General features: G+C 44.9%; 2 protein-coding genes across 2 annotated transcripts; one reads left to right on the forward strand and one right to left on the reverse strand.

Moving 5' to 3' along the window:
- Positions 1-187: 187 nt before the first annotated feature.
- Positions 188-11,260, forward strand: ruvbl1 (RuvB-like AAA ATPase 1). The gene is made up of 11 exons (XM_072459736.1): positions 188-473; positions 1,164-1,250; positions 1,335-1,467; positions 3,757-3,908; positions 3,989-4,078; positions 7,381-7,530; positions 8,004-8,067; positions 9,943-10,141; positions 10,738-10,840; positions 10,913-11,004; positions 11,092-11,260. Exons 1-11 carry the CDS (start codon positions 333-335, stop codon positions 11,249-11,251), a joined length of 1,371 nt encoding a protein of 456 aa, XP_072315837.1. The 5' UTR covers positions 188-332; the 3' UTR covers positions 11,252-11,260.
- A 2,739-nt stretch (positions 11,261-13,999) lies between these two features.
- On the reverse strand, positions 14,000-27,586 carry rft1 (RFT1 homolog). The gene is made up of 10 exons (XM_072459737.1): positions 27,311-27,586; positions 27,133-27,218; positions 26,931-27,053; positions 25,595-25,886; positions 25,382-25,516; positions 24,602-24,862; positions 23,894-24,038; positions 23,588-23,693; positions 20,746-20,995; positions 14,000-14,219 (listed from the first exon to the last, which is right to left on the reverse strand). Exons 1-10 carry the CDS (start codon positions 27,371-27,373, stop codon positions 14,055-14,057), a joined length of 1,626 nt encoding a protein of 541 aa, XP_072315838.1. The 5' UTR covers positions 27,374-27,586; the 3' UTR covers positions 14,000-14,054.
- Positions 27,587-27,945: the final 359 nt, after the last annotated feature.

Raw genomic sequence — 27,945 nt, forward strand, 5'->3', positions numbered from 1 at the left:
GAATGCGTTGGGTTTCAACGGGAGCAAACATTGTATTTTTTTTAAAGGAAAATAAAACACAATTCTAAATGAATATAATCACGCCAATATATTAAAATATTATAGAAACATGATAATTTAATTTTGCTTTTGTTTTTAAAAAGTGAATATGCAGTGAGCGGGATCTATGAGAAACACTTCCGCTAACTTTCCCTAGTAACCCACATGGTAACCGATTTCCCTGTGTTTTGAGTTTCGGCGGCTTTTGTGGAGGCAAGATAGTCTCTACCGTTCTCCATCTTTGGGGATAATTTGTAGCTTTGTTAGTGCTTGGTTTCATAGATACAACAGCTATGAAGATCGAGGAGGTGAAGAGTACAACCAAAACCCAGCGTATTGCGTCCCACAGTCACGTCAAAGGACTCGGGCTGGATGAGGCCGGTTATGCTAAACAGGCAGCATGTGGTTTGGTCGGCCAGGAGGCTGCAAGAGAGGTAACGGGAATGCTTTATTGATTATACGCCATCTGTGGTTGATATAAATGAATAATTGGAGCACCCGTTTCCCCCGAGAGACGAGGAATTGGACACGGAAAAAGCTATACAGAAAGAAAGCTAAATGCTAATTTTGTTAGCATGGACAGAGGGGTCGCTGTTTTCCAACTTGGTCAAGAGAGTTGCAACGATTAATCGGAATATTCGAGACTAGTTTGACCATTCAGTAGTTGTAGTCATATATTGATAATCATAATCGTTAAATGTACTGCACAGACCCTAAAAGGCATACCAAACGTATTCATAATAATGGCAGTAAAATATGAAATGTCAAAACATATTGACATTGTCTGATTTGTTTCAATAATACACTTTTTTGTTAATATTCTATAAAAAAAAAAACTTAAATACCACATTTCAACCTTTTTTTATTTTTTATTTTAATCTCTGTATAGGCTGTAATGAAAGTAAATAATTGTTTGACTAGTCGACTAAAAATTTTCTGAAATATTTGTTAGTTACAGCCCGGCTATACATGTGATTCTAACCCATGTGTAAATAGCATTATATACCAAAAATAAACAAAAGTACAGTCATTAAACTTTTCTCCATCTGAATCATACCAGGTACACCCAGATTATGTGATGCTCTCATTGTAAATCATGTATACATCTTTTTAATTGCTTTCAGGCCTGTGGGATCATTGTGGATCTGATCCGTTCAAAGAAGATGGCTGGAAGAGCAGTGGTGTTAGCAGGGCCACCAGGCACAGGAAAGGTAAGAGGAAAGTGTACCGTACATTTTTGCTCACTTGTGATTGTGGTTTTTAATATTGTGCACTTTTTGTGTTCTATTTTGCAGACCGCTTTAGCGCTGGCTGTTGCACAGGAGTTGGGAAACAAAGTGCCTTTCTGTCCAATGGTTGGCAGTGAAGTTTACTCATCAGAGATCAAAAAGACAGAAGTGTTGATGGAGAATTTCAGAAGAGCCATTGGTGAGTGTTGTGTGTCTGTGTTACTCTCCATCTGAAGAAGTCAACGATTTATTTGATATTCATCCACATTTTCTGCAATATTTAGCAATAGGCGCAACAATGACTTAAAGGTTGAATGGACGATTTTTTTGGCATAAATCTGAGTCTCATTTCCTCGTGGCGTGGACTGCCGATTAGTCCTGCCACGTATCAATCATAAAACGCACCTACCGCTCACCTGCAGCCGCGTGTGGCTCGTCCCACATTTCCGCGCGTCTAAGCGCATTGATCTATCATAATATAGTTCCCTCAGTGTACGGGGCAAAATGAAGACGGAGAAAGACAGTTCGAGCTGACTCAGAAGTAGACGGAAATCTACGGGAGACGAGACGTGCGATGCAATCCGTCGCGCTAATAAACAAACGCACGTGTGTGTTGTATCAGTCCGCCTGCGTTCTCAAATGGCCGAAAAATCGTCCATTGCACCTTTAAAGTTTAGTTGACGTTAGGGTTGTGAAAAGTATCAATGCCCAGATACTAATTGATACTAACAGTGTAATCAAAACTAGATACTCAATTAAACAAGTGTCAATACTGAATCATTTAAAAACAAATTAAAAAAAAATTACCTTGTCTAAATAGTTTTAGAATACTCTCATAATAGTATGAGACCACTTGGTAATTTTAAAGAAAATACTATTATTTTTGTTGTCAAAAATTATTCTGTTGTCCCCTTGAAAATGTCTTATTTGTTTATTTGATGGTGACGTACACATTAATAAGCATCTGTAATAGTTGCCATGTAAATCTGCCATGTTCTATCAGAGATGTATAGCAAAGAGTATCAAGCCTTTCTTTTTATATCAAAATTGAGTTTGAAATTGTAGTGACGTTTAGTGAGATTTAGACAACTCTAGGACAGAACGGTGAAGGAGAAGAGTGCGACGGAACGGTGAAGGAGAAGAGGACGACGGAACGGTGAAGGAGAAGAGGACGACGGAACGGTGAAGGAGAAGAGTGCGACGGAACGGTGAAGGAGAAGAGGACGACGGAACGGTGAAGGAGAAGAGGACGACGGAACGGTGAAGGAGAAGAGGACGACGGAACGGTGAAGGAGAAGAGTGCGACGGAACGGTGAAGGAGAAGAGGACGACGGAACGGTGAAGGAGAAGAGGACGACGGAACGGTGAAGGAGAAGAGGACGACGGAACGGTGAAGGAGAAGAGTGCGACGGAACGGTGAAGGAGAAGAGGACGACGGAACGGTGAAGGAGAAGAGGACGACGGAACGGTGAAGGAGAAGAGGACGACGGAACGGTGAAGGAGAAGAGGACGACGGAACGGTGAAGGAGAAGAGTGCGACGGAACGGTGAAGGAGAAGAGGACGACGGAACGGTGAAGGAGAAGAGTGCGACGGAACGGTGAAGGAGAAGAGGACGACGGAACGGTGAAGGAGAAGAGTGCGACGGAACGGTGAAGGAGAAGAGGACGACGGAACGGTGAAGGAGAAGAGGACGACGGAACGGTGAAGGAGAAGAGTGCGACGGAACGGTGAAGGAGAAGAGTGCGACGGAACGGTGAAGGAGAAGAGGACGACGGAACGGTGAAGGAGAAGAGGACGACGGAACGGTGAAGGAGAAGAGGGCGACGGAACGGTGAAGGAGAAGAGTGCGACGGAACGGTGAAGGAGAAGAGGACGACGGAACGGTGAAGGAGAAGAGGGCGAGAGGAGGTGGTCCTGGATGCTGAAAGTTCCCAGCACAGAGCAGGAGGTGGAGGTCACCTTCTCTGGGCTTGTGCTCCTTCCACGGATCTGACCTTTGGAGGCGGAGTCTGAGTCTGTCATCGCCTCGTCCAGAACAGTTCCATATGAATCGACCACCTGTGTGCGTCCAACAGGCCGTCTCCGGTTACTCATAATTGTGCAGGTTATCATCTTTAAAGTGCTCTGTTTTCTGTAATTACCAAACTGTTGAGTTTGAGATGTTTTTTTGCAGGTGCCATTTTTAATAGAAATTTCATTCTTTATGTTTTATTTATCATGGGGACCCAAGTATAATTTTAAGACTTCGGGTGGGCAATAATGAAACAAATAAATATTTAAAAAAATTCTCCAACATGTCATTACTGTATCACGAAAGTTTAATTATACAGTGCTTGGGTTAGGTTATGTTTTTTTCAGCTTTTCTCAGATAATGCACTTGATACGTTTGAAAAAGAAAGAAAAAAGAATATATGTTTGGCTGTATTTAGCCCATTTCTACAAGTTTTTACTTGAATAAACCGTGTTGACATTCATGTGCACTTTTAGGCCTGAGAATCAAAGAGACAAAGGAGGTGTACGAAGGAGAGGTGACGGAGCTGACGCCCTGCGAGACGGAGAACCCCATGGGCGGATACGGCAAAACCATCAGCCACGTCATCATCGGCCTGAAAACCGCCAAAGGCACCAAGCAGCTCAAGGTCCGGATCCGTTTCTGTCCGATTTATTCAGTGCAAATACTCAGACCTCAGCGTGTTCAAGAGTCTGTGGTGTGTTTCAGCTCGATCCCAGCATTTATGAGAGTCTTCAGAAGGAAAGAGTCGAAGTGGGAGACGTCATTTACATCGAAGCCAACAGTGGCGCTGTGAAGGTACGCAATAGTTCTTTTGTTGAGAAGCGGTGTTTCTGAGGTTCTGGGCTGCTTGTGTTCTTGTGTTTGAGAGTAGGGATGTTCTGTTTAGTGTCCCGATAACGATAATCAGACGACAATCCAACAGAAATGTATTAAAACATGACTTTAAATATACTATTTCATGTTTTGAATATCAAACAAATGTGAAATGTCTGTAAAATGAATCACAAAAGTGCACCTTATACCCTTATTTGAGTTTACAATATATATTTGTTTGTTTCAACTGTTTTAAGCACTTTTTCCAATATAAACTATATACTCATGTAGCATTTTTTCAAACAACATTCACAAATACTCAATATTGTCGAGTAATACTCGTAGCGATATTGTCCCCCTCTATCTGCACATTGACGTAATGACAAAAGAGTAGAATTTGTCACACTAACACATTTCTGAAGTGCGATTTGTTGCAAAAGAAAACATCACAATACTATTGAAACTACTCTTTGCTACCGTCACTATAAACTTAAACCAAAAAAAATTAAATGCCATTAAAACATCTGAGCTGCAATTAATAATCGGCAAAACTTGAGGTAAAGTCAATGAGTTATAGAAGTCAGAAATGTTCTGAGGTTCCAGGCTCGACGTGGATTCAGTATCACCCTTTTTACAATAATAATAGTTTATACCAACGCACGGTGACGGTTTGGAATAAATGCTCAAAATTATTTAAAAAAAGGCTCTGTCCTGTACACGCCGGTGACCCCTCTGTCCTGTACACGCCGGTGACCCCTCTGTCCTGTACACGCCGGTGACCCCTCTGTCCTGTACACGCCGGTGACCCCTCTGTCCTGTACACGCCGGTGACCCCTCTGTCCTGTACACGCCGGTGACCCCTCTGTCTCTCTGTCCCGTACTCGCCGGTGACCTCTCTGTCCCGTACACGCCGGTGACCCCTCTGTCCCGTACACGCCGGTGACCTCTCTGTCCCGTACACGCCGGTGACCCCTCTGTCCCGTACACGCCGGTGACCTCTCTGTCCCGTACACGCCGGTGACCTCTCTGTCCCGTACACGCCGGTGACCTCTCTGTCCCGTACACGCCGGTGACCCCTCTGTCCCGTACACGCCGGTGACCTCTCTGTCCCGTACACGCCGGTGACCTCTGTCCCGTACTCGCCGGTGACCCCTCTGTCCCGTACACGCCGGTGACCTCTGTCCCGTACTCGCCGGTGACCTCTGTCCCGTACACGCCGGTGACCTCTGTCCCGTACACGCCGGTGACCTCTGTCCCGTACTCGCCGGTGACCCCTCTGTCCCGTACACGCCGGTGACCCCTCTGTCCCGTACTCGCCGGTGACCCCTCTGTCCCGTACACGCCGGTGACCCCTCTGTCCCGTACACGCCGGTGACCCCTCTGTCCCGTACACGCCGGTGACCTCTCTGTCCCGTACACGCCGGTGACCCCTCTGTCCCGTACACGCCGGTGACCTCTCTGTCCTGTACACGCCGGTGACCTCTGTCCCGTACACGCCGGTGACCCCTCTGTCCCGTACACGCCGGTGACCTCTCTGTCCCGTACTCGCCGGTGACCCCTCTGTCCCGTACACGCCGGTGACCCCTCTGTCCCGTACACGCCGGTGACCTCTCTGTCCCGTACACGCCGGTGACCTCTCTGTCCCGTACACGCCGGTGACCTCTCTGTCCCGTACACGCCGGTGACCTCTCTGTCCCGTACACGCCGGTGACCTCTGTCCCGTACTCGCCGGTGACCCCTCTGTCCCGTACACGCCGGTGACCTCTGTCCCGTACACGCCGGTGACCTCTCTGTCCCGTACACGCCGGTGACCTCTCTGTCCCGTACACGCCGGTGACCTCTCTGTCCCGTACACGCCGGTGACCTCTCTGTCCCGTACTCGCCGGTGACCTCTCTGTCCCGTACACGCCGGTGACCTCTGTCCCGTACACGCCGGTGACCCCTCTGTCCCGTACACGCCGGTGACCTCTCTGTCCCGTACACGCCGGTGACCTCTGTCCCGTACTCGCCGGTGACCCCTCTGTCCCGTACACGCCGGTGACCTCTGTCCCGTACTCGCCGGTGACCTCTGTCCCGTACACGCCGGTGACCTCTGTCCCGTACACGCCGGTGACCTCTGTCCCGTACTCGCCGGTGACCCCTCTGTCCCGTACTCGCCGGTGACCCCTCTGTCCCGTACACGCCGGTGACCCCTCTGTCCCGTACACGCCGGTGACCCCTCTGTCCCGTACTCGCCGGTGACCCCTCTGTCCCGTACACGCCGGTGACCCCTCTGTCCCGTACACGCCGGTGACCCCTCTGTCCCGTACACGCCGGTGACCCCTCTGTCCCGTACACGCCGGTGACCTCTCTGTCCTGTACACGCCGGTGACCTCTGTCCCGTACACGCCGGTGACCCCTCTGTCCCGTACACGCCGGTGACCTCTCTGTCCCGTACTCGCCGGTGACCTCTCTGTCCCGTACACGCCGGTGACCCCTCTGTCCCGTACACGCCGGTGACCCCTCTGTCCCGTACACGCCGGTGACCTCTCTGTCCCGTACACGCCGGTGACCCCTCTGTCCCGTACACGCCGGTGACCTCTCTGTCCCGTACACGCCGGTGACCTCTCTGTCCCGTACACGCCGGTGACCTCTCTGTCCCGTACACGCCGGTGACCTCTGTCCCGTACTCGCCGGTGACCCCTCTGTCCCGTACACGCCGGTGACCCCTCTGTCCCGTACACGCCGGTGACCTCTCTGTCCCGTACACGCCGGTGACCTCTCTGTCCCGTACACGCCGGTGACCTCTCTGTCCCGTACACGCCGGTGACCTCTGTCCCGTACTCGCCGGTGACCCCTCTGTCCCGTACACGCCGGTGACCTCTGTCCCGTACACGCCGGTGACCTCTCTGTGTAACATTCCCTCTCTCGCGGCACAGGCCTGTCATTCCTGCCGCTCCTCACATCTCTCTATCTCTCCATCTCCCGCGACGCTCCGTTTTTGTTTTTTTGCCGGGCGTTGAAAACCAGCCATGGAAAACGCTTTAGTCGTCGCCGGTGGGCCGCGAGCACAAAAGCCCCCGTGTTGGAGGGTCCGGCGAGACGAGGCCCGGGCCCACATTTGTTGCCGCTGACAAGCTCATAACCCGATGCTCCGGCGCTTTCATCCCACGCTGGCTTTGGCACGGGCCGGCACACACCTGCGCCCTCCGCACTGGCCCGTCTTTGTCCTCGCTCTCGTCTGGAAAGGATCAATGTCATTTTTTTCCCTCCGTTATTTTCTCTCTTTTCTCTCTTTTTTTTAGAGACAAGGTCGCTGTGACACGTTTGCAACCGAGTTCGACCTGGAGGCGGAGGAGTACGTGCCGCTGCCCAAAGGAGACGTCCACAAGAAGAAGGAAATAGTTCAAGACGTGACGCTGCACGATCTGGATGTGTCCAACGCGAGGCCTCAGGTTCGGACCAGCACCATATGTGAATCTGTGACGTTTGTAGGAGAAAAAGAGCTTTAAAAAAAAAAAAAGAATTGCGATTAAATTTGATTTGCTTAAAAAATTTGAATACTGTTCAAAGTTGTAAACATTTGAGAGAACACTTTTCAGAATTTTTTTTTTCCATCAAAAGACAAGACCTTTTCTTCTTTGCAGTCAACATTCTTTCATATAAATAACCATTGATGATTTGCTAATTTCACCAACTCTTTCGATTCGTTTGCGATATATTGTGCTGCTTTATGGAAGCGTGGCCAGACAAAACGACCACGAATGAGCTTCTCGCTTCTCGAACACACAGGCAAGGGCAAGAGTCGCCCTTCAACTGCAGAGCATTGTCCTCTTCTTTATGCCACTTTTCCCACTCTTTCAGTTCAAAACAAGTCTTAAGTCTTTCTCGACCTCGCCCAAACGTAAACTTAAAATGTGTCTTTCAGGGAGGCCAGGACATTCTCTCGATGATGGGACAATTAATGAAACCCAAAAAGACAGAAATCACTGGTAAGTCAACAGCGCCACTTTCCTTCTTCCTCTCCCCTCTGTTCTTCCTCTCTTTCGTCCTTCACCTCACCGTGTTCCCTCTGTTCTTCCTCTCTTTCGTCCTCCGCCTCACTGTGTTCCCTCTGTTCTTCCTCTCTTTCGTCCTTCACCTCACCGTGTTCCCTCTGTTCTTCCTCTCTTTCGTCCTCCGCCTCACTGTGTTCCCTCTGTTCTTCCTCTCTTTCGTCCTTCACCTCACCGTGTTCCCTCTGTTCTTCCTCTCTTTCGTCCTCCGCCTCAGTGTTCCCTCTGTTCTTCCTCTCTTTCGTCCTCCGCCTCACCGTGTTCCCTCTGTTCTTCCTTTTTCGTCCTCCGCCTCACCGTGTTCCCTCTGTTCTTCCTCTTTTTCGTCCTCTGCCTCACCGTGTTCCCTCTGTTCTTCCTCTTTCGTCCTCTGCCTCACCGTGTTCCCTCTGTTCTTCCTCTTTCGTCCTCCGCCTCAGTGTTCCCTCTGTTCTTCCTCTTTTTCGTCCTCTGCCTCACCGTGTTCCCTCTGTTCTTCCTCTTTCGTCCTCCGCCTCAGTGTTCCCTCTGTTCTTCCTCTCTTTCGTCCTCCGCCTCACCGTGTTCCCTCTGTTCTTCCTTTTTCGTCCTCCGCCTCACCGTGTTCCCTCTGTTCTTCCTCTTTTTCGTCCTCTGCCTCACCGTGTTCCCTCTGTTCTTCCTCTTTCGTCCTCTGCCTCACCGTGTTCCCTCTGTTCTTCCTCTTTCGTCCTCTGCCTCACCGTGTTCCCTCTGTTCTTCCTCTTTTTCGTCCTCCGCCTCACCGTGTTCCCTCTGTTCTTCCTCTTTTTCGTCCTCTGCCTCACCGTGTTCCCTCTGTTCTTCCTCTTTCGTCCTTCACCTCACCGTGTTCCCTCTGTTCTTCCTCTTTCGTCCTCCGCCTCAGTGTTCCCTCTGTTCTTCCTCTTTCGTCTTCCGCCTCACCGTGTTCCCTCTGTTCTTCCTCTTTCGTCCTCTGCCTCACCGTGTTCCCTCTGTTCTTCCTCTTTCGTCCTCCGCCTCAGTGTTCCCTCTGTTCTTCCTCTCTTTCGTCCTCCGCCTCAGTGTTCCCTCTGTTCTTCCTCTCTTTCGTCCTCCGCCTCAGTGTTCCCTCTGTTCTTCCTCTCTTTCGTCCTTCGCCTCACCACGTTCCCTGTTCTTCCTCTCTTTCGTCCTCCGCCTCACCGTGTTCCCTCTGTTCTTCCTCTTTCGTCCTCCGCCTCAGTGTTCCCTCTGTTCTTCCTCTCTTTCGTCCTCCGCCTCAGTGTTCCCTCTGTTCTTCCTCTTTCGTCTTCCGCCTCACCGTGTTCCCTCTGTTCTTCCTCTCTTTCGTCCTCCGCCTCAGTGTTCCCTCTGTTCTTCCTCTTTCGTCTTCCGCCTCACCGTGTTCCCTCTGTTCTTCCTCTTTCGTCCTCTGCCTCACCGTGTTCCCTCTGTTCTTCCTCTTTCGTCCTCCGCCTCAGTGTTCCCTCTGTTCTTCCTCTTTCGTCCTCCGCCTCAGTGTTCCCTCTGTTCTTCCTCTTTCGTCCTCTGCCTCACCGTGTTCCCTCTGTTCTTCCTCTTTCGTCCTCTGCCTCACCGTGTTCCCTCTGTTCTTCCTCTTTTTCGTCCTCCGCCTCACCGTGTTCCCTCTGTTCTTCCTCTTTCGTCCTTCACCTCACCGTGTTCCCTCTGTTCTTCCTCTTTCGTCCTCCGCCTCACCGTGTTCCCTCTGTTCTTCCTCTTTTTCGTCCTCCGCCTCACCGTGTTCCCTCTGTTCTTCCTCTTTCGTCCTTCACCTCACCGTGTTCCCTCTGTTCTTCCTCTTTCGTCCTTCACCTCACCGTGTTCCCTCTGTTCCTCTCTTTCGTCCAGACAAGCTCCGCACCGAGATAAACAAAGTGGTGAACCGGTACATCGACCAGGGCGTGGCCGAGCTGGTCCCCGGGGTCCTGTTTGTGGACGAGGTTCACATGTTGGACATCGAGTGCTTCACGTACCTGCACCGAGCGCTGGAGAGCACCATCGCCCCCATCGTGGTGTTCGCCTCCAACCGCGGCAACTGCCTCGTCAGGTGAGCGCCTGACACAAGTGTCCAGGGAAACGAAAGGCAGGTTTCTCGTGTAGCCATAAATCCACACTTTTCCTCTGAATGTGTGGGGAAAATGTACTCTAAGGATGTAAATAAATATCACATTTTAGTGTCGCTATTATTGTAGGAGGAAACGCCAAAATCCTTAATTTAAATGTAGCCGTTTTATGAATCAGAAATGCCAATAAAATAAGGCTAGTACACGGAGTAAGACTGTTTCATGACTGTTTTTTGTGTGGCACTAATCTAACTGCACAGCTAAAAGATATTCAGATCATATTTACACAAAGCATCATGAATTTGCTCAAATGTGGCTGCAAATCCAAGTATCGCACCAAACATGAATGGACCAAACTATTAATCGGAAAAATATCACTTTGTATTGTTTGAACTGCATATTTTTCTATCTTTATTGAGGATTTGTTAGTTTTAATTCTAGATAATATGCAGGATTTGAATATTAAGTACGTTATGAGATGCTTGGATGTTTAGTGTGGAGGAGTCTGTCACGTCTCCACAAACAGCTCTTCAAAGTCTGGCTGTCTCTAAGTCATTCCCTGGTTCCTTGTTGTGGTCAGGGGGACGGAGGACATCAGCTCTCCTCACGGGATCCCTCTGGACCTGCTGGACCGAGTCATGATCATCAGGACCATGATGTACACGCCACAGGAGATGAAGCAGGTGACGATCTCTCTTCATCTGGGGGTTAGACTTTATTATATCGCTCTGTAGTAATGGCCCTGTTGTTTTCAGATTATTAAGATCCGTGCTCAGACCGAAGGCATCAACATCAGTGAAGAGGCGCTCGCACATCTGTCAGAGATCGGCTCCAAAACCACACTGCGGTAATGACCTCTGCCACTGTCATGTCTCTTACTCTGTAGTGTGTGTAACTATAACATCTGACCGCTGTAAATCCTTCTCCTCTTCAGATACGCGGTGCAGCTGCTGACCCCGGCCAGCCTTTTGGGGCGAGTTCAGGGAAAAGAAAATGTCGAGCGAGAACAGGTCGAAGAGATCAACGAACTTTTCTATGACGCCAAATCCTCTGCTAAAATCCTCCAAGATCAACAGCATAAGTTTATGAAATGAACACAACTCCACGTCTTTTCAACAAAGGATTTCTCTGCATTTATTTATGCAACTCTTCATCACTGACCCAACGATCCTGTTAAGTCTGTCCTTTTGTTGAATTAGTTTTATTTGTTACAGATTATTCTTAATAAAAGATCTTTCAGTTTGTAAACTGAATTTTGCCACAATTTCCACAAAATGTGTGAACTCAAAAGCAATATTTTTATTCTTTCCTCAAGGACATTAAACAAAACAACAGAAATGAAGCAAAATATCACAAAGTAAAACATTTTCTTTTCTTACATACTGACTAAGTGCATTTCAACACGCTGCAAAGCAAAATGAGCCGTTACATTCATCACGCAGTCGTGACATGAAACCTCTTCTATTTTTTCATTGGTCGAGTGTTGAGGACAGTTTCTCCTCCTGAACGCACTTTGCTGAACACAGAAGGAGCCATTTTACCCACTTTCTCTGTGAAAGAAGGAATGCACAGTCACAAAACGAACATGAAATATTTCAAGACTAAAGCTAAAGTATTGTAAAAAGATTAGTATTTGCCTGTCAATATAGACCCAGTCCTAGCTCTTGACGCATGTATTCATGACAGGCTTTGTGATGGTCCATCATTTACAATAACATAACATTGTAACATAGTTTAGACTTTTCTTTAAGAAGCTCAGGTGACTCTTGGTTTGGAATCATGACCAACTTACATCATTTAAAGTATTTTGTGCAGTTAAGTTCACAATTTTGGCCTCACGTGTTTAGATTTATTCTATTTGCTGTCATTGTAGCTCCACTTTTTTTTAGACTACAGCTTCTCACTGGTGTTAGTCTTTCCTTTTTTTCCTTTTGTTTCCAGCTCGTGCCAAGTGCAAACACCCGGGGAAACATCTCACAAACTACTCATGAGCTCAATCCTGTGTGAGAAAAACATAGACATTCTCTAAATAAGTAGGACTGGGGGTTAGGATGACCACCTCAAACTAGAACAAGAGGAACAAGTCGTTGCGTTTGGTGGGACACGGGGTGACCAACTTTAAATTTAAGCTTACATATAATAACGGCAATATTTCTTTGTGAGGAAAAAATATATTGTCATGTTTTCTATGTAAATCTGACTTTTTGCACAAGCAGGACATTCTTTAAATAAGTAGGAATGAGGACACGGACAGGAGAAGTCAAAAATGACCCTCTTCTCTCTATATATGGTCTGGAAAGTTGTCCACCAGCATCAGGAACAACAACGTCCTCCCAGTCTCCAGGGACATTCAGCTCACACACAAAACACAACACACATTCCATTTACACTGTCCTTTTGTAACGTTGGACTCACCGCACTCCTCCATTACTTCAAATGTTTTGCTTTTAGCCGGTCCAGTCAGTCCCAGCCTGTTCCTGCCTTCTTCCAGATCTTCCTCGGTCAACTCGGGACGCTGGACTTGCTCATCTTCTTGCTGGAAAAGAACACATCAAGCTCATAATTTACTCAACAAACTCAACAAAAAAGTTATGAAACGTACTTGCGACATGTTGGTTTGGAGTGGCTGGTTACAAAGCTCACTGCTCTTGTTTAGTTTTACTGTCCCAGAGCAATAAAAGTGTCTGACAAATGACGTAATCCTGGGACTTGCTCCTCCCACGTTCTTCCTCTGGGATTCTTCTGGGATGCTGTGGCTCAAAACTCACAACTCACAACGAAATCATTAAAAGCACAATGGCACTTGCTTGAAATCCAAGCGACCGCCACAAATTGTAGAAAAAAAGACACTAAAGTTGAGAACATAGACAATAAGTGCAATAACACTATTATTTTCAACTGTAAAGCACAAAGAGATTGGAAAAGCAACAGGGGCCATCATATTACAGCCCTGAAAGCCTGTACACTCTTGATTTGTTAGTGACAAAAACATGAAGTGTATCCTCATGTTTTCTGTGTAAATCTCACTTCTTATAGAATTCAAGTGGCAGTAATAAAAAAAGTGTGACATAAGTGGGACGAGGGATAAATGTAGTTTATCAACCTGGTTATGTTTTGCCGGGAGCACAGAATGGCACTAAATGTATGTAAATGGTCACATTTATATAGCGCTTTTCTACCATCAAGGTACTCAAAGCACTTTACATCAAGGAACCAGTCACCCATTCACACACACATTCACACCCCAGATATACGCAGACACTGGGGGGCAAGTTGGGTTAAGTATTCACATGAGGCAGCTGCAATCGCGGGGAGTTGAACCGCCGACCTTTGGATCAGAAGACCAGCACTCTACCACTGAGCTACTGCCGCCCCGTATGTGTCTTGATTTGCATTTTTAAAGCTATATGTAGAACAGTGTTTCACAAACTGTGGTACGCAGGGCCTTGTTAGTCTCATTTTAGTCCTGGTTTAGTCTCATTTTAGTCCTGGTTTAGTCTCATTTTAGACCTGGTTTAGGATCATCTTTAATCTTAATTCAGACCTGATAAAGTCCCAGTTTAGACCTGCTGATGTGGAGAACTAAATAGTATTTGCTGTAAATGTTCTATTAAAGCCGTTTAACTTCATGTTTATATGTGATTTCAGGAGGATCAATGCAATTTCATTGCTCCGAAACGCATCGATAATTTCTTTTGACCCCATTTACTTCACAAACAAAATAATGACTCTTTTTCTTATATAAACTGTTTTACTGATCATACAAATAAACAATATTGCTTGGTATAAACATCTGTTACATTAAAATATATTACCAACATTGTTCCCCTCAGTGAAATCGTCTGATAACCCCGTGGACATTCATAATCACCCCCTGTACACTTTTCCAGACACATTTCAGTGACGTTTCTTCCCGTATCGAGGCAGCAGCTGCGTCTGGACGAACTGGACGAGTCGAGTCTCCGTGACGTAAACCGTGAGGAGCACGAAGCACAGGCAGACTCCTCCCACAGACACGTGCAGCAGCCGGAAGAACCAGCCACGCGCGCAGCAGAAGGCAAACTGCACGAGAACATCAGAGGAAAACACGTCAGCGCGGCCCATGCAGCTCACTAAGATCTACACGGGCTCTTCATGATGAAAATAAAACATGTAAAGAGCTGAATCCAGTGTTTACGTCTGCAAAAACGTCAACACAGTTTTCAGGAGCAGGATGTCCACTTTATGGACCAGGAGGAAATGATGAGGAGGGTCAAGGCATCATCTGACTGCTCATTATTATTAGGCCCGAGCCCCAGCAGGGCGGAGGGCCTATTGCTCCCGCAATGCTGCCGAAGGCAGCATTGCAACTGTCTGACCAAACATGCGGGCGCAGCCCGCATGTTTGGTACCCCGTCGCCCCTGGCAAGTACAGTGAACTAGCCCATGCCGAAGGCATGGATCATGCATACTTACTCCTGCTATGACAGAAATAGTCAACAATTAGTGAATGGGCGTAGCCCATTCACTCCTTGTTGACAACAGCAGCGCGAAGCGCTGCATTCCTCCAAAAACCCTCCTGGCATCGTCCCGTACGCGAGAATCCATGCCGCAGGCATGGGCCATGCTTGTATCTGCTCAAATCAATGGAAGTCTATGGGGAGTGGGCGGGGCATCCCGACGGAATAGGGAGTGACGAGCGCGTAAGCGCTCGTAATGATGTTTCCACCCCATGGCGGCATCGGGAAGGCTTAGAGCTTTCAAACTATGTATAATTTGTTGTTATAGTGGAAACGGCTATATTGTTTTTGCTAAAAATATTATTATTAGGCCCGAGCGCCACAAGCTGGCGAGAGGCCTATTAATCTCGTAAGGCCGTGCGAAGCACGGCTGCGAAAGTGCGCACGTAGTGCGCACGAAATCGAGCGCGAAGCGCTCGCCCACTTCCAAACACTCACTAACGCACTCCTCCACTCATGCACGCCCCGTGCATACTAATTAGTTGTAGGAAAATGGAACATTACCGTTGTAAACGGGCGAAGCCCGTGCAAAAGTTCGCACTAAACGAGCACTTCGCGGTCGTCATCCCCATATAAAGCACTCATTTGCGCTAAGTAGCTCACGAATACGTTCCCCATCTCTTGCATGTTCCGTGCATATAAGCATGTAATGCAAAAATTGAACATTATTACTGTATAGAGGGCCAAAAACACAAAGTGGGCGGAGCCCACTCAAAATTATCGAAAGTACCCGTCAGTGACCAGGGACCCACACCATGAGGTAGGAAAGCGCGAGCGCTTTCCGAAAATGTATAGTTTATGATATTTGAAAAATGGGAAACATTGTTTTCGCATCGGAATATTATTCTTTCTTTCTTTCTTTCTTTCTTTCTTCTTCTCGGGACCAACCCCCCTATTTTTCACCCAGTGAACATTGACGAAAAGTCACAAAAATTTGCACACCTCTAAAAATCGTGCCTCTCTACATTCTGGCTATTTCCCTTTTCTAAAATAAAAAAAATTGGCGCGTCAGCGCCACCAAATGTACCAAAAATGCATTGAGAGATGGGAAATTACCCAAAAAAAATCTGATCGTAGAATCATGAAATTTGGCGCAGAGGTAGATGGTGACAAGAGAAGTAAAAAATATTATTACGGCAATGCCGTCCGCCCAACCAAATGTCGGCCATATTGCTTCAAATCAATGGAAGTCTATGGGGAGTGGGCGGGGCATCCCGACGGAATAGGGAGTGACGAGCGCGTAAGCGCTCGTAATGATAATTCCACCCCATGGCGGCATCGGGAAGGCTTAGAGCTTTCAAACGATGTATCATTTGTTGTTATAGTAAAAACGGCTATATTGTTTTTGCTAAAAATATTATTATTATTATTATTATTATTATTTTTCTTGTTCTTCTTCAGCGCTTTGATCTCTAATTTGACCCCCTGAACATGCTCAAAAACTCACCAAACTTTGCCCAAAATTCAGAATCGGTGAAAAATTTTATTTTTTCTGGGCCATTTTTTTTTTCGTAAAAAAATGGCGCGACAGCGCCACCGACAAAAGTCAAAATACATTGCGCCTATGGGAGACGCCCCGAGGTCAACTTTGGCGTAAAGCTACGAAATTCGGGACACGCATTCCTCTCGTGAGGATAAACAAAAAAAAACATTGTGGCCACGCCCCCAAACTTACCCTATGGCCGCCATCTTCCTTTGAAAATGAAAACAAGCTGAGTTAGCCATTTTGTTTACGTCAAACTTTGACGAACTCCTCCTAGGGCGTTTTGCCCACCGACTTCAAAATCGGCGTACGTCCTCTGGACAAGTGGGGCATCTAAAGTTATTCAATTTTTTTAGATACCTTTTACGGTCTGTGTGCGGCGCAGCCGCAAAGTTGGACAACTTATTTTGGAATATTGCAGGTCTAAAAATTGCTCCCATTTGATCAAAACCAGTCCGATTAGGACCAAATTTGAATCAGTTGTTAAACTTTCTAGTTTGGACCAGTTTAGGCTGACAAAATTGAAATGGCAGTGATAGCGCCCCCTACAGAGTGACCTTTAAATTAACATTGAAGGTCAAAAATTAGTTTTACCAAAATTGTCTAAACTTTACCCAAAATTCTATTTTGCCGTCCCGATCACAAAAGCCAATCACAAAAATGCCTAAATTTTTACGCCGTAGTCGTAGCGATGACAGAAACCTCCCATGTTATCCCTATGGGAAAACCACAAAATCTCTCAAATTACCACATTTTTATGTTTTACACTTTAACGAAGTCCTCCTAGTGCGTTTTGCCCACCAACCTCAAAATCGGTGTACGTCCTCTAGACAAGTGGTGTATCTAAAGTTATCCAAATTTTAAGGATAACTTTTACGGTCTTTGTGCGACGGAGCCGCAAACGTTTCCCAGAATTCTGACTATTTGGCCTTCAGAGTGGCCTATAAACAATAGAGTTTTTCCAAATGACATGATATTTTGAACAAAATTCTAATTTGCCATCCTGATCATAAAAGTATGAGAGCCAAAGTCATATTTTGTACGGCGTAACCGTAGCGTTGACAGAAACATCCCATGTTATCCTTATGGGAAAATCGTAGAATCGCTCAAATCACCACATTTTTACGCTTCACACTTTAACGAACTCCTCCTAGGGCGATTGCCCGATCAAGCTCATATTTGGGGAAAATCATCTACACAAACGGGGCATCAAAAGTTATCCATATTTTGATTTTAAGTGGTACGGTCTCTGTGTGGCGGACCCGCAAATATATGTCAGAAATGGGAAAACAGCGAAATCTCTAAAATGACCACATTTTTACGCTTCACACTTTAACGAACTCCTCCCAGGGCGATTGCCCGATCAAGCTCATATTTGGGGAAAATCATCTACACAAACGGGGCATCAAAAGTTATCCATATTTTGATTTTAAGTGGTACGGTCTCTGTGCCGTGGAGCTGCAAATATACTGTCACAAATGGGAAAAACGCCAAATCCTTGAAATGTTCACATTTACGCTTCACACTTTAACAAACTCCTCCGTGGGCAATAGCTCGATCAAGCTTTACTTTGGGAAAAATCATCTACACAAGCGGGGCATCAAAAGGTATCCATATTTTTATTCCAAGTGCTACGGTCTCTGTGCGGCGGCGCAGCAAATTTGACTGACACTTGTGTTCATTTGCACTGGATTGGCCATGTCCAATGTGTCGCCGTCTGTCAAGTTCTTTTTTTATTCAAGACACAATAAGGGCGCCATCTTTATCAAGTCGAAAGCGCAGAGTCGGAAGGCCGGCGGCCCGCGAGGGCCGTTGGATGCCGCTTGCGGCTTTAATTTTTATTATTTTTCTTGTTCTTCTGCTTTTTGAGCTCTAATTTGACCCCCTGAACATGCTCAAAAACTCACCAAACTTTACCCAAAATTCAAAATCGTCGAAAAATTTTGTTTTTTCTGGGCCATTTTTTTTTTCGTTAAAAAATGGCGCGACAGCGCCACCGACAAAAGTCAAAATACATTGCGCCTATGGGAGACGCCCCGAGGTCAACTTTGTCGTAGAGCTATGAAATTCGGAACACGCATTCCTCTTGTGAGGACAAAAAACAAATATTATTGTGGCCACGCCCCCAGAATTACCCCATGCCCGCCATCTTCCTTTGAAAATGAAAACACGCTGTGTTAGCCATTTTGTTCACGTCAAACTTTGACGAACTCCTCCTAGGGCGTTTTGCCCACCGATTTCAAAATCGGCGGACGTCCTCTGGACAAGTGGGGCATCTAAAGTTATCCAATTTTTTGAGATACCTTTTACGGTCTGTGTGCGGCGCAGCCGCAAAGTTGGACAACTTATTTTGGGATATTGCAGATCTAAAAATTGTTCCCATTTGATCAAAACAAGTCCGATTAGGACCAAATCTGAATCAGTTGTTCAACTTTCTAGTTTGGACCAGTTTATGCTGACAAAATTGAAATTGGCGCGATAGCGCCCCCTACAGAGTGACCTTTAAATTAACATTGAAGGTCAAAAATTAGTTTTACCAAAATTTTCTAAACTTTACCCAAAATTCAAAAAGCCAATCAGACAAATGCCTTAATTTTTACGGCGTAGTCGTAGCGATGACATAAACCTCCTATGTTATCCCTATGGGAAAACCGCTTAATCTCTCGAATATCCACATTTTTATGTTTTACACTTTAACGAAGTCCTCCTAGTGCGTTTTGCCCACCGACCTCAAAATCGGTGTACGTCCTCTAGACAAGTGGGGCATCTAAAGTTATCCAAATTTTAAGGATAGCTTTTACGGTCTCTGTGCGACGGAGCCGCAAACGTTTCCCAGAATTCTGACTATTTGGCCTTCAGAGTAGCCTATAAACAATAGAGTTTTTCCAAATGACATGATATTTTGAACAAAATTCTAATTTGCCATCCTGATCACAAAAGTATGAGAGCCAAAGTCATATTTTGTACGGCGTAACCGTAGCGATGACAGAAACATCCCATGTTATCCTTATGGGAAAATCATAGAATTGCTCAAATCACCACATTTTTACGCTTCACACTTTAACAAACTCCTCCTAGGCCGATTGTCCGATCAAGTTCATATTTGGAGAATATCATCTACACAAGCGGGACATCAAAACTTATCCATATTTTGATTCTAAGTGCTACGGTCTCTGTGTGGCGGACCCGCAAATATATGTCAGAAATGGGAAAACAGCGAAATCTCTGAAATGTTCACATTTACGCTTCACACTTTAATGAACTCCTCTGTGGGCAATAGCTCGATCAAGCTCATATTTGGGGAAAATCATCTACACAAGCGGGGCATCAAAAGTTATCCATATTTTTATTCCAAGTTCTACGGTCTCTGTGCGGCGGCGCAGCAAATTTGACTGACACTTGTGTTCATTTGCACTGGATTGGCCATGTCCAATGTGTCGCCGTCTGTCAAGTTCTTTTTTTATTCAACACACAATAAGGGCGCCATCTTTATCAAGTCGAAAGCGCAGAGTCGGAAGGCCGGCGGCCCGCGAGGGCCGTTGGATGCAGCTTGCGGCTTTAATTATTAATTATTATTATTAATTATTATTATTAATTATTATTATTAATATTATTATTATTATTGTTATTGTTATTGTTATTATTATTAGAAGAACATATAAAGAACATAAAACACAGAACATGACCAAAGAGCAGTAAACAATAGATAAAGACACACAAGTAGCACCGGACAATCACAGAAAACCAAACAAGTCCAGAGACTGAAGATGTTTGGATGACTACAAAAACATCTAAACAGGAAAGCATGTCAGAGCTATTAGAGCATATGACAGGCTCTTCTGTTTTTCTTATTATGTCTTTGGTGTAATAGTCCCTGTTTAAACATTCATCATAGTAAGCCAGTTTGTGAAACAGTTTAACAGTTTAAAGAATAATTTGACAAAATAAAGGCGTTATCAGACATTTTTAACTGTCAAATCATAACTTGGGTAATTAAATGGATTACATTAGTCACATCTGATCGTGTCCAACCAGGAAGTGACGTTATAAACGTCACCAAAACGGTCAAACCGGAGACTAATAGGCAAAATTTTCAGTCAAACCTTAAATATAATTATGTTCATTAGTCAAATGTGTAGTTTCACCTGTCAAAAGTACTTTAAAATCTACGGTAAAAGGCAATATACAACAAAACGGCATGAACCAGATGAAGGGTTAGTCCTGAGTAAGGATGTAAAGATTAATCTGTTAATCGATAATCGTGATTATTCAGTATAATTGTAAGAACCAAAAACTAATAATCATGACCATTTTAGAAGCAAAATTATGTAATTTATATTCAATCTGGAGCCCAAAAAGCACACGTAATTGTATAGTGAGTTTTATGTGGCTGTTTATATAATAACTTTACTTTTGCGTTCAGAAAGTTTGATTTCAGAAAGCTGGTCACACACTCATGGAACAGGGATGTATTAGAATGAACCAATATGAAAGAATTTCACTTTTGTTTTTGTGATGTGTCAATAATCGTGATGTTCCTCCACGCTAACATTTGATATTGTGACATCCAGAGCTGTCGACCGTGATGACGTATAAAGACCCAAACCTCGGACAGAGCGGTGACGACGGCGCTGACGAGCAGAGCCAGGACGAGCAGCGGCGACGGGAGCAGGCCGCGCAGAGGCCTCCACGGGCTGGGGCCGAAGTAGCGGCGGATGAACGCCACGCTGTGCACGATCCGCAGGCCCATGTTCAGGCAGTTGGCCAAGATGAAGCCCACCCCTCCGGCCCGCCAGGTCAGCACGTACGAGAGGAGCAGGAAGGACACAGACAGGCCCAGCATCACCACGTTGTACCTGAGGAGAAGGCAGAAGAAACAATTACATGGTGGAAATAAGTGTTGTCACCATACTGAAATCCTAAACCTGATTCCAATGCTCAGAGGCTGGATTCTTGAAACCGATTCAGTGAAGTTCATCTTAAAGACACTCAATGTTGTAATTCAACAGGAAAAATAGTCGTTTCTTCAATATCGTCATGTGGTATTGTACTAGTTCTGATATAGCTAGGTCCAGTTTTGTTCTAGTTCTGGTATTTTTCAGTATCGATACTTGTTTGAGTGAGTTTCGATACTAGTTTCGGGATCGGTTAGTATGTGGGTATTCATTTTTGACCACCCTGATGGCTAGTGCGGTCCTTGTGTTTAGATCAGTTCCAATCGCTTCACTCCGCAGTGTGTTTGATTAGGAATACTAAGAATTGGCTTGTCACCCATGTCATGCCATTGTCTACAATATCAAAGCCCGAATAAGCCATAAAACAGGGCCTTTAAGTTTATTTATTAAGAGTGTCTATAGTGTAAAAGTTTTTTAAAATCTGGACTTTTTAAGAGTGAACACTCATCCAAGTAGATTCCTCACTTCCTCTGACAGGGAGTCACTGCTTATATCTGTCTGAAGGGAACATGTCTTTATAGAGCTTAAGCAGGCGACATCACAGCGTTTTTATAGAAGAGTTTTATCAGTGAGTGGCCAAAACGGTGGCTGCCCACGAGTCCGACGGTTCACTAGTCCGAAAATTCAGAAATTTTAAGTTTCACTAGTCCGAAGATTCACGGGTCCGAAATTCCCCCGAAATTTTAAAGGTTCACAAATCCAAAGCTTCACTGGTCCGAAGGTTCAAAAGTCCGAAGGTGTGAGTCTCCGTGCAGCGGGCTCTCCTCGCCTCCCTTTGCCCCACACACTGCTTTTTGGACTTTTCTAGTGTTGATGCACTTTTTATGATTAAACTCACGTATTTTCCATAACCGACTTGTTTCTGTGCATAGCCTGAGCTCCTTATCGTATTATTAATGAATGAATTAACTCAAATAGCCCAGCAGGAACTTTCGGACTAGCGAACCTTCGGACCAGTGAACCTTCAGACCAGTGAACCTTCAGACTAGCGAACCTTCGGACCAGTGAACCTTCGGACTAGCGAACCTTCGGACCAGTGAACCTTCGGACTAGCGAACCTTCGGACCAGTGAACCTTCGGACTAGCGAACCTTCGGACCAGTGAACCTTCGGACTAGCGAACCTTCGGACCAGTGAACCTTCGGACTAGCGAACCTTCGGACCAGTGAACCTTCGGACTAGCGAACCTTCGGACCAGTGAACCTTCGGACTAGCGAACCTTCGGACCAGTGAACCTTCGGACTAGCGAACCTTCAGACTAGCGAACCTTCGGACCAGTGAACCTTCGGACCAGCGAACCTTCGGACTTGTGAACCTTCAGACCAGTGAACCTTCGGACTTGTGAACCTTCAGACCTGTGAACCTTCAGACTTGTGAACCTTCGGACTTGTGAACCTTCAGACTTGTGAACCTTCAGACCAGTGAACCTTCGGACTTGTGAACCTTCAGACCAGTGAACCTTCGGACTTGTGAACCTTCGGACTTGTGAACCTTCAGACCAGTGAACCTTCAGACCAGTGAACCTTCAGACCAGTGAACCTTCGGACTTGTGAACCTTCGGACTTGTGAACCTTCGGACTTGTGAACCTTCAGACTAGCGAACCTTCGGACCAGTGAACCTTTAAAACCTTCGGACTTGTGAACCTTCAGACCAGTGAACCTTCGGACTTGTGAACCTTCAGACTTGTGAACCTTCAGACTTGTGAACCTTCGGACTTGTGAACCTTCAGACTTGTGAACCTTCAGACCAGTGAACCTTCAGACTTGTGAACCTTCAGACCAGTGAACCTTCGGACTTGTGAACCTTCGGACTTGTGAACCTTCAGACCAGTGAACCTTCAGACCAGTGAACCTTCAGACCAGTGAACCTTCGGACTTGTGAACCTTCGGACTTGTGAACCTTCGGACTTGTGAACCTTCAGACTTGTGAACCTTCGGACTTGTGAACCTTCAGACTTGTGAACCTTCAGACTTGTGAACCTTCAGACTTGTGAACCTTCAGACTTGTGAACCTTCAGACTTGTGAACCTTCAGACTCGTGGGGGGTAACCGGCAAAAAGTGAGGAATGACATTTTCTCCTGTAAAAGCTCAAAACACAAGTGAAATGTGAACGAGCTGCTGCAGTCTAAGAGCAAAAGTAAACGCCTACAATACTGAGTTTGTACAATACTGAGTAAAAGACAAGCAGATAAACAACAGAACACTGTAGCTGCGCTCACATTTATCACTGTCACAGACACACAGTTGAACTCAGTACCTTTCTTTCCTTAAATCACAAGCTTTTCAGTCCGTTTGTTGAGGAAATTAATTGTTATGCAGCAACTGAAGTTTTTACTTTTTGCCACATTCCATTAGTTCTGCCAGAATGTTGAGGAAGATTTTTGGACTTTTGGTGCATAACTCAAGGTAAATTAATAAAAGTATCTGTAGGACGACTGAGGGATTACACAGGCAGTCAAAACATTTTCTCCAAAGAGATGAGTTTGTTCTTACTTGTCCACCTGCTTTTGGCTCATGGCGGCGAACACGAAGCATTCAGTGACTCCGTTGACGGCGAGGAGCAGAACGTAGCCGCTGTAGCACCTGAGCAGGCTGGGACCTGGGAGAAGAACAGAAGGTTAGAAGATATGAGTAGACAATCCTTCTAAAAACTGTTCTGAAAAGACCACATTTTGTCCTGTTTTTGTCATTTGTTGTCAATTCACCGAGCATCTAGTTTAAGTATATTTGGTGTCTGATTTTTGATACATTTGACAGCCCGACACGCCACGAAGGATTAAAGTTTATTCATTCACTCACCTGTTCCGCTACTGAGCAAAGACCCCCCGTAAATGTCCAGAGCCAAATGCGAGTATCCGTATCCAAACACGGTGATGATGAGACCGATGACCAGCACCAGCTTCAGGAGAAACGTCAGGACCTCGGCCGCAATCGCCACTTCATCCTAGAACGCGCAAAATACTCCCGTTTGTCAATCAAATACAGTTATAACAATACCTGTCTGACCAATCCGATACTACTGCATGGATTTACTCAAAAATCTCCTCAATAAATCTGACCTCTATTCATTCATTCAGTTTTAACATTTTAGGCATTTTGTGTTAACACTTCTCACATAAAGCTGTCTTTGCTTTGTTTTCTGCAAAGGAACATGAAATCGTGATGGAGAGTTGACTTTAAATTAGTCAGCGTGCTTGTATCTCCACAAACCCGACTTGTACTTGGCCTGGACGAGCCTCCTCCCGCTTGTTTCCATGGAAATGTTGTTCCTTTAGCTGTAATATTCCACAGTATGGCATAAAACGTACCTTATCTTTATGGAGAATAACTTTATATTTCCATGGAATCATACCGAAAAATCCAGAAAGTTACATCTTATATCTGTATAAAGTTAAAGTATACACACATTTTACCATTTTAATGTGTTTTCTTTGTCCAATTAAACCAGTAAAATACACACTGCATGTCCCCATACTTTTGACCATCTGTACATTTCGTTGTCCCGACCTGTTTCTGGCTCTGGACGTCCTTCCCTCGCTCAATCACTTTGGCGAAGAAGATATAGAAGCTCTCCTCGATGGGCAGAAAGACGAAGCGCGCCACCATGGAGCCCAGGTTGTTGACGATGTCGTAAACGCCCTGATCCCCGAAACTCAGGACGTTTAGAAAAGTCATGACGTAACGCTCTCCCTCCGTCAGGATCTGCTTCAGGAACGACTGCTTGAAGAAACTCCAGGTGAGACGAGCCAGAGTCCAATCCACCAGAGGCTAGAGAGGAACATGGAAATTAGAATCATGTGTGTCATCCAAAGACATAAGTGCAGGTAAACTGTGTGTGGTGTGTGGTGTGTGGTTTGCGTGCGTGCGTGCGTGTGTATAAGCTGTATTTTCACTGACTCTTACATGTTTAAATAATCCTCTATTGCATTTGAGGCTTGAGTTTGGTTCAAAAATATCACCATAAAGAGGCGGGGCTTAGCAGTTCTGCACATTTGAACAGGAAGTCAATGCACCTGTTTTTATTATTAAGCTGTTTTAGATCAATATTACGGTTTCTTCATCCTTTATTTTACCAGGACGTTCCTTGAGATGAATGAGAAAAAATACAATAAACAAAATGTGAAATAAATATCCAAAAAAAGCACCATATTTCTTCTTCAAAATTAAGTTATTCAAATTATTAAGAGAGACTTTGTTGCTTATTTTTTGAATTTTTTTGAGCCGTGGGCTTTATTTGACAGGACAGTGCATGTTTATGTCTCCATGTTGAATGATGTGATTCTTTACCTCTCCTTCAGTTTTGCTTGGAAGCAGCTCTCGAAGACTTTGAAGAGGAAAACGCTCCTCTGAAGCCTCTTTAGAGCCCAAGAATCGGACAAAGTATGTGACGTAACATAAAACCAGGAATCCTGTATAAACACACTGAAAACACAATGGAATTATTATTATTTTCTTAATCAAGCATACAGTAATAAAAAAAACAGTAATACTTCTTCGTACATGAGCCGCAGCAAAGATGTACAGCCCCCAATCTCGGGCGAACACCACTAAAACCACGGTGACGCTGCACTTGGCAATCATGGCTAAACTTTCAGAGATGACTTTGAGTCTCACAAACATATGAGCTTGAGCCAGGACCCAGAGCGGTTCAGCCAGTAGCTCCTGGACTCCTCCCAGAGCGAAGAGCACCACGGCCGGGCTGTAGAACGGCACCGAGCGGGCGTCCGGCACTTCCAAGAGCCACAGCCAAACATAGACGAGGAGGACGGCCCATAATGCACCTAAAGGTAACCTGAAAGAGGAAGCAGACGTAAGCACATTCATTTACTATTATTTCATTACAATCAAGCTAAAGTTTTTTTCTTTTTTTAGTGTGAACAATATATATATATGAAGTGACTCTTATCGCTGTACGTTTCTTTGTTTTTTGAAACGAGTCTCAAATACTAAAACTCTGTGATTCATGGGAAACAAGTCTGGAACCGCTGTTGTAAACCACTCTTAAAGACACAGCAATTGTCAAACATATCACCTGTGTGCAACATTTTGAATTTAACCCCTTAAACTGGAGGAGATTTTCCCTAAAACACCAGACTAAAGTGACCCTCAGAACGGAAACTGTTCCTGAACCCTTTAGGTTATAAACAACGGGCTGGACTTTTTGTGAAGCTGAGACTCTGTAGTTTTGGCCTGTAATGTCTAATTTACTCGACTACTTATGTTTATACTATTCTTATACTAAATATAAGAAGCAAAAACGGAAAAGCTGTAAGCACAAAGGAAAATATCCCACCGAGAGTAAATTGGGAGATAATGATGGACAGACAGTAGATTTCTGCATCTTGACAATTCCTTTTTCAAAGCTAAAGCCAAAATCACAAAAAAATTGATTTGTTATTATTTGTGGGTTTGGTCCAATCTGGTCCTGATTCACCCCAGAATGAGTGATTTAACTGTAGCTAAGTTAACGTTACAGCTTTCCACATATAGTCTACTTCTTTCTTTCTTTTAATACTGTATAGCGTAAAACACATACTTTGAAGACGTGCAACTACAGTAGGTGGTGGTAAATGCACCTTTTCAGCTGCCAACCGCCATTAAAAGTAACACAACAACATTGACAAAAATTTTAAAAAATCAAGAGGTTAAACCATTAAGACAAACCGGATAAAAGTTATTCCTGATTAATATATGGACAACTGACAAGTAAAACAAGAACAACCAGTAGGACAGTTCTCTTATGTTTTGTTTTCTATCAGTACTAATGTTCTACCAAGCTTTAATACAGTAGTCAGTCAAATCTAGAAAACTATGGTAATATTGGTTTATTCCTTACGTGAGCCACAGCAGGTTGATGACTTGTCTCCAGCTGTGGTTGGTCCCCGAACCTCCACTTAAACAGGCTTTTCTGAAGGCTTCTCTGGACAGAAATACTAACGTGGAGTACAGTAAAGTCAACCTAAAAACACACACAAAGATGATCTTATTAGACAAACAGATATTTGACAGTAAACCAAAGCTGTTATACGTGGTTTTACCTCACATTGACGACTCCAATCAACTCTTTGGAGACGAATCGTAACGTGAATGCGTTTAGCAAAAATGTAAGCGCGCGAAACATCACCTAAAATCATAAAATAGAGAGAAAAAATAACGATGTAAACTTTGGTAACATATTTAGCCAAAAATATTTCGCAATATTAAGCATGTACTTACCTGTAGTAACACATTGTAGGAGGCCAAAGTTGACGCATCTTTCAAAACATCTTCCGTGCTCATTTTGTCAGTTTCTTTGAGATTTTTACAATTTGTTCCACTCTAAAAGCCTGCGTGATTTGCAGACAATGCTCATTTTGTCATTTTAACAACAAAACATAACAACGCAGAGCCATTTCCATTTCAGCGTGGTCATTAAATGTCGATAAAATACTAAATGAACTGCACCCGGAATCCATTTGTCAGTGGATGAATGCCTGATGAAAGCAATGGATCCACGGATGATGAATGCCGAATGCACAGCTACTTCCGTACACAGTGGTGACGTAGCCATTGTGCGTGGTGACGTGGCCCTTGTGCGAGGTGACGTCAGATGTCAACGTGCTACAACCGTTAGAGGGCGCCGTTAAGCTACATTTTTTCTTATTATTATGAACCAAAGATGAAAAATTAAGTTGATAAAATTTGATTTTGGAGAAAATAAAATTATTGATAACTGCATTTACAGAGGACTATTTAGGACGATTTTACCTTTATTTTACTTTTATTTCATATTTGAACAAATTCTTATTTTCAATTTTGGCATTTAACGAAGGTTGTGTATTTTAACATGCAATTAAGAACTAGTCCTATAC

Source organism: Eucyclogobius newberryi, unplaced genomic scaffold (assembly GCF_026437365.1).
Source record: "Eucyclogobius newberryi isolate DKJ021-1_F unplaced genomic scaffold, fEucNew1.0.hap1 SCAF_266, whole genome shotgun sequence".
NCBI lineage: Eukaryota > Metazoa > Chordata > Actinopteri > Gobiiformes > Gobiidae > Eucyclogobius > Eucyclogobius newberryi.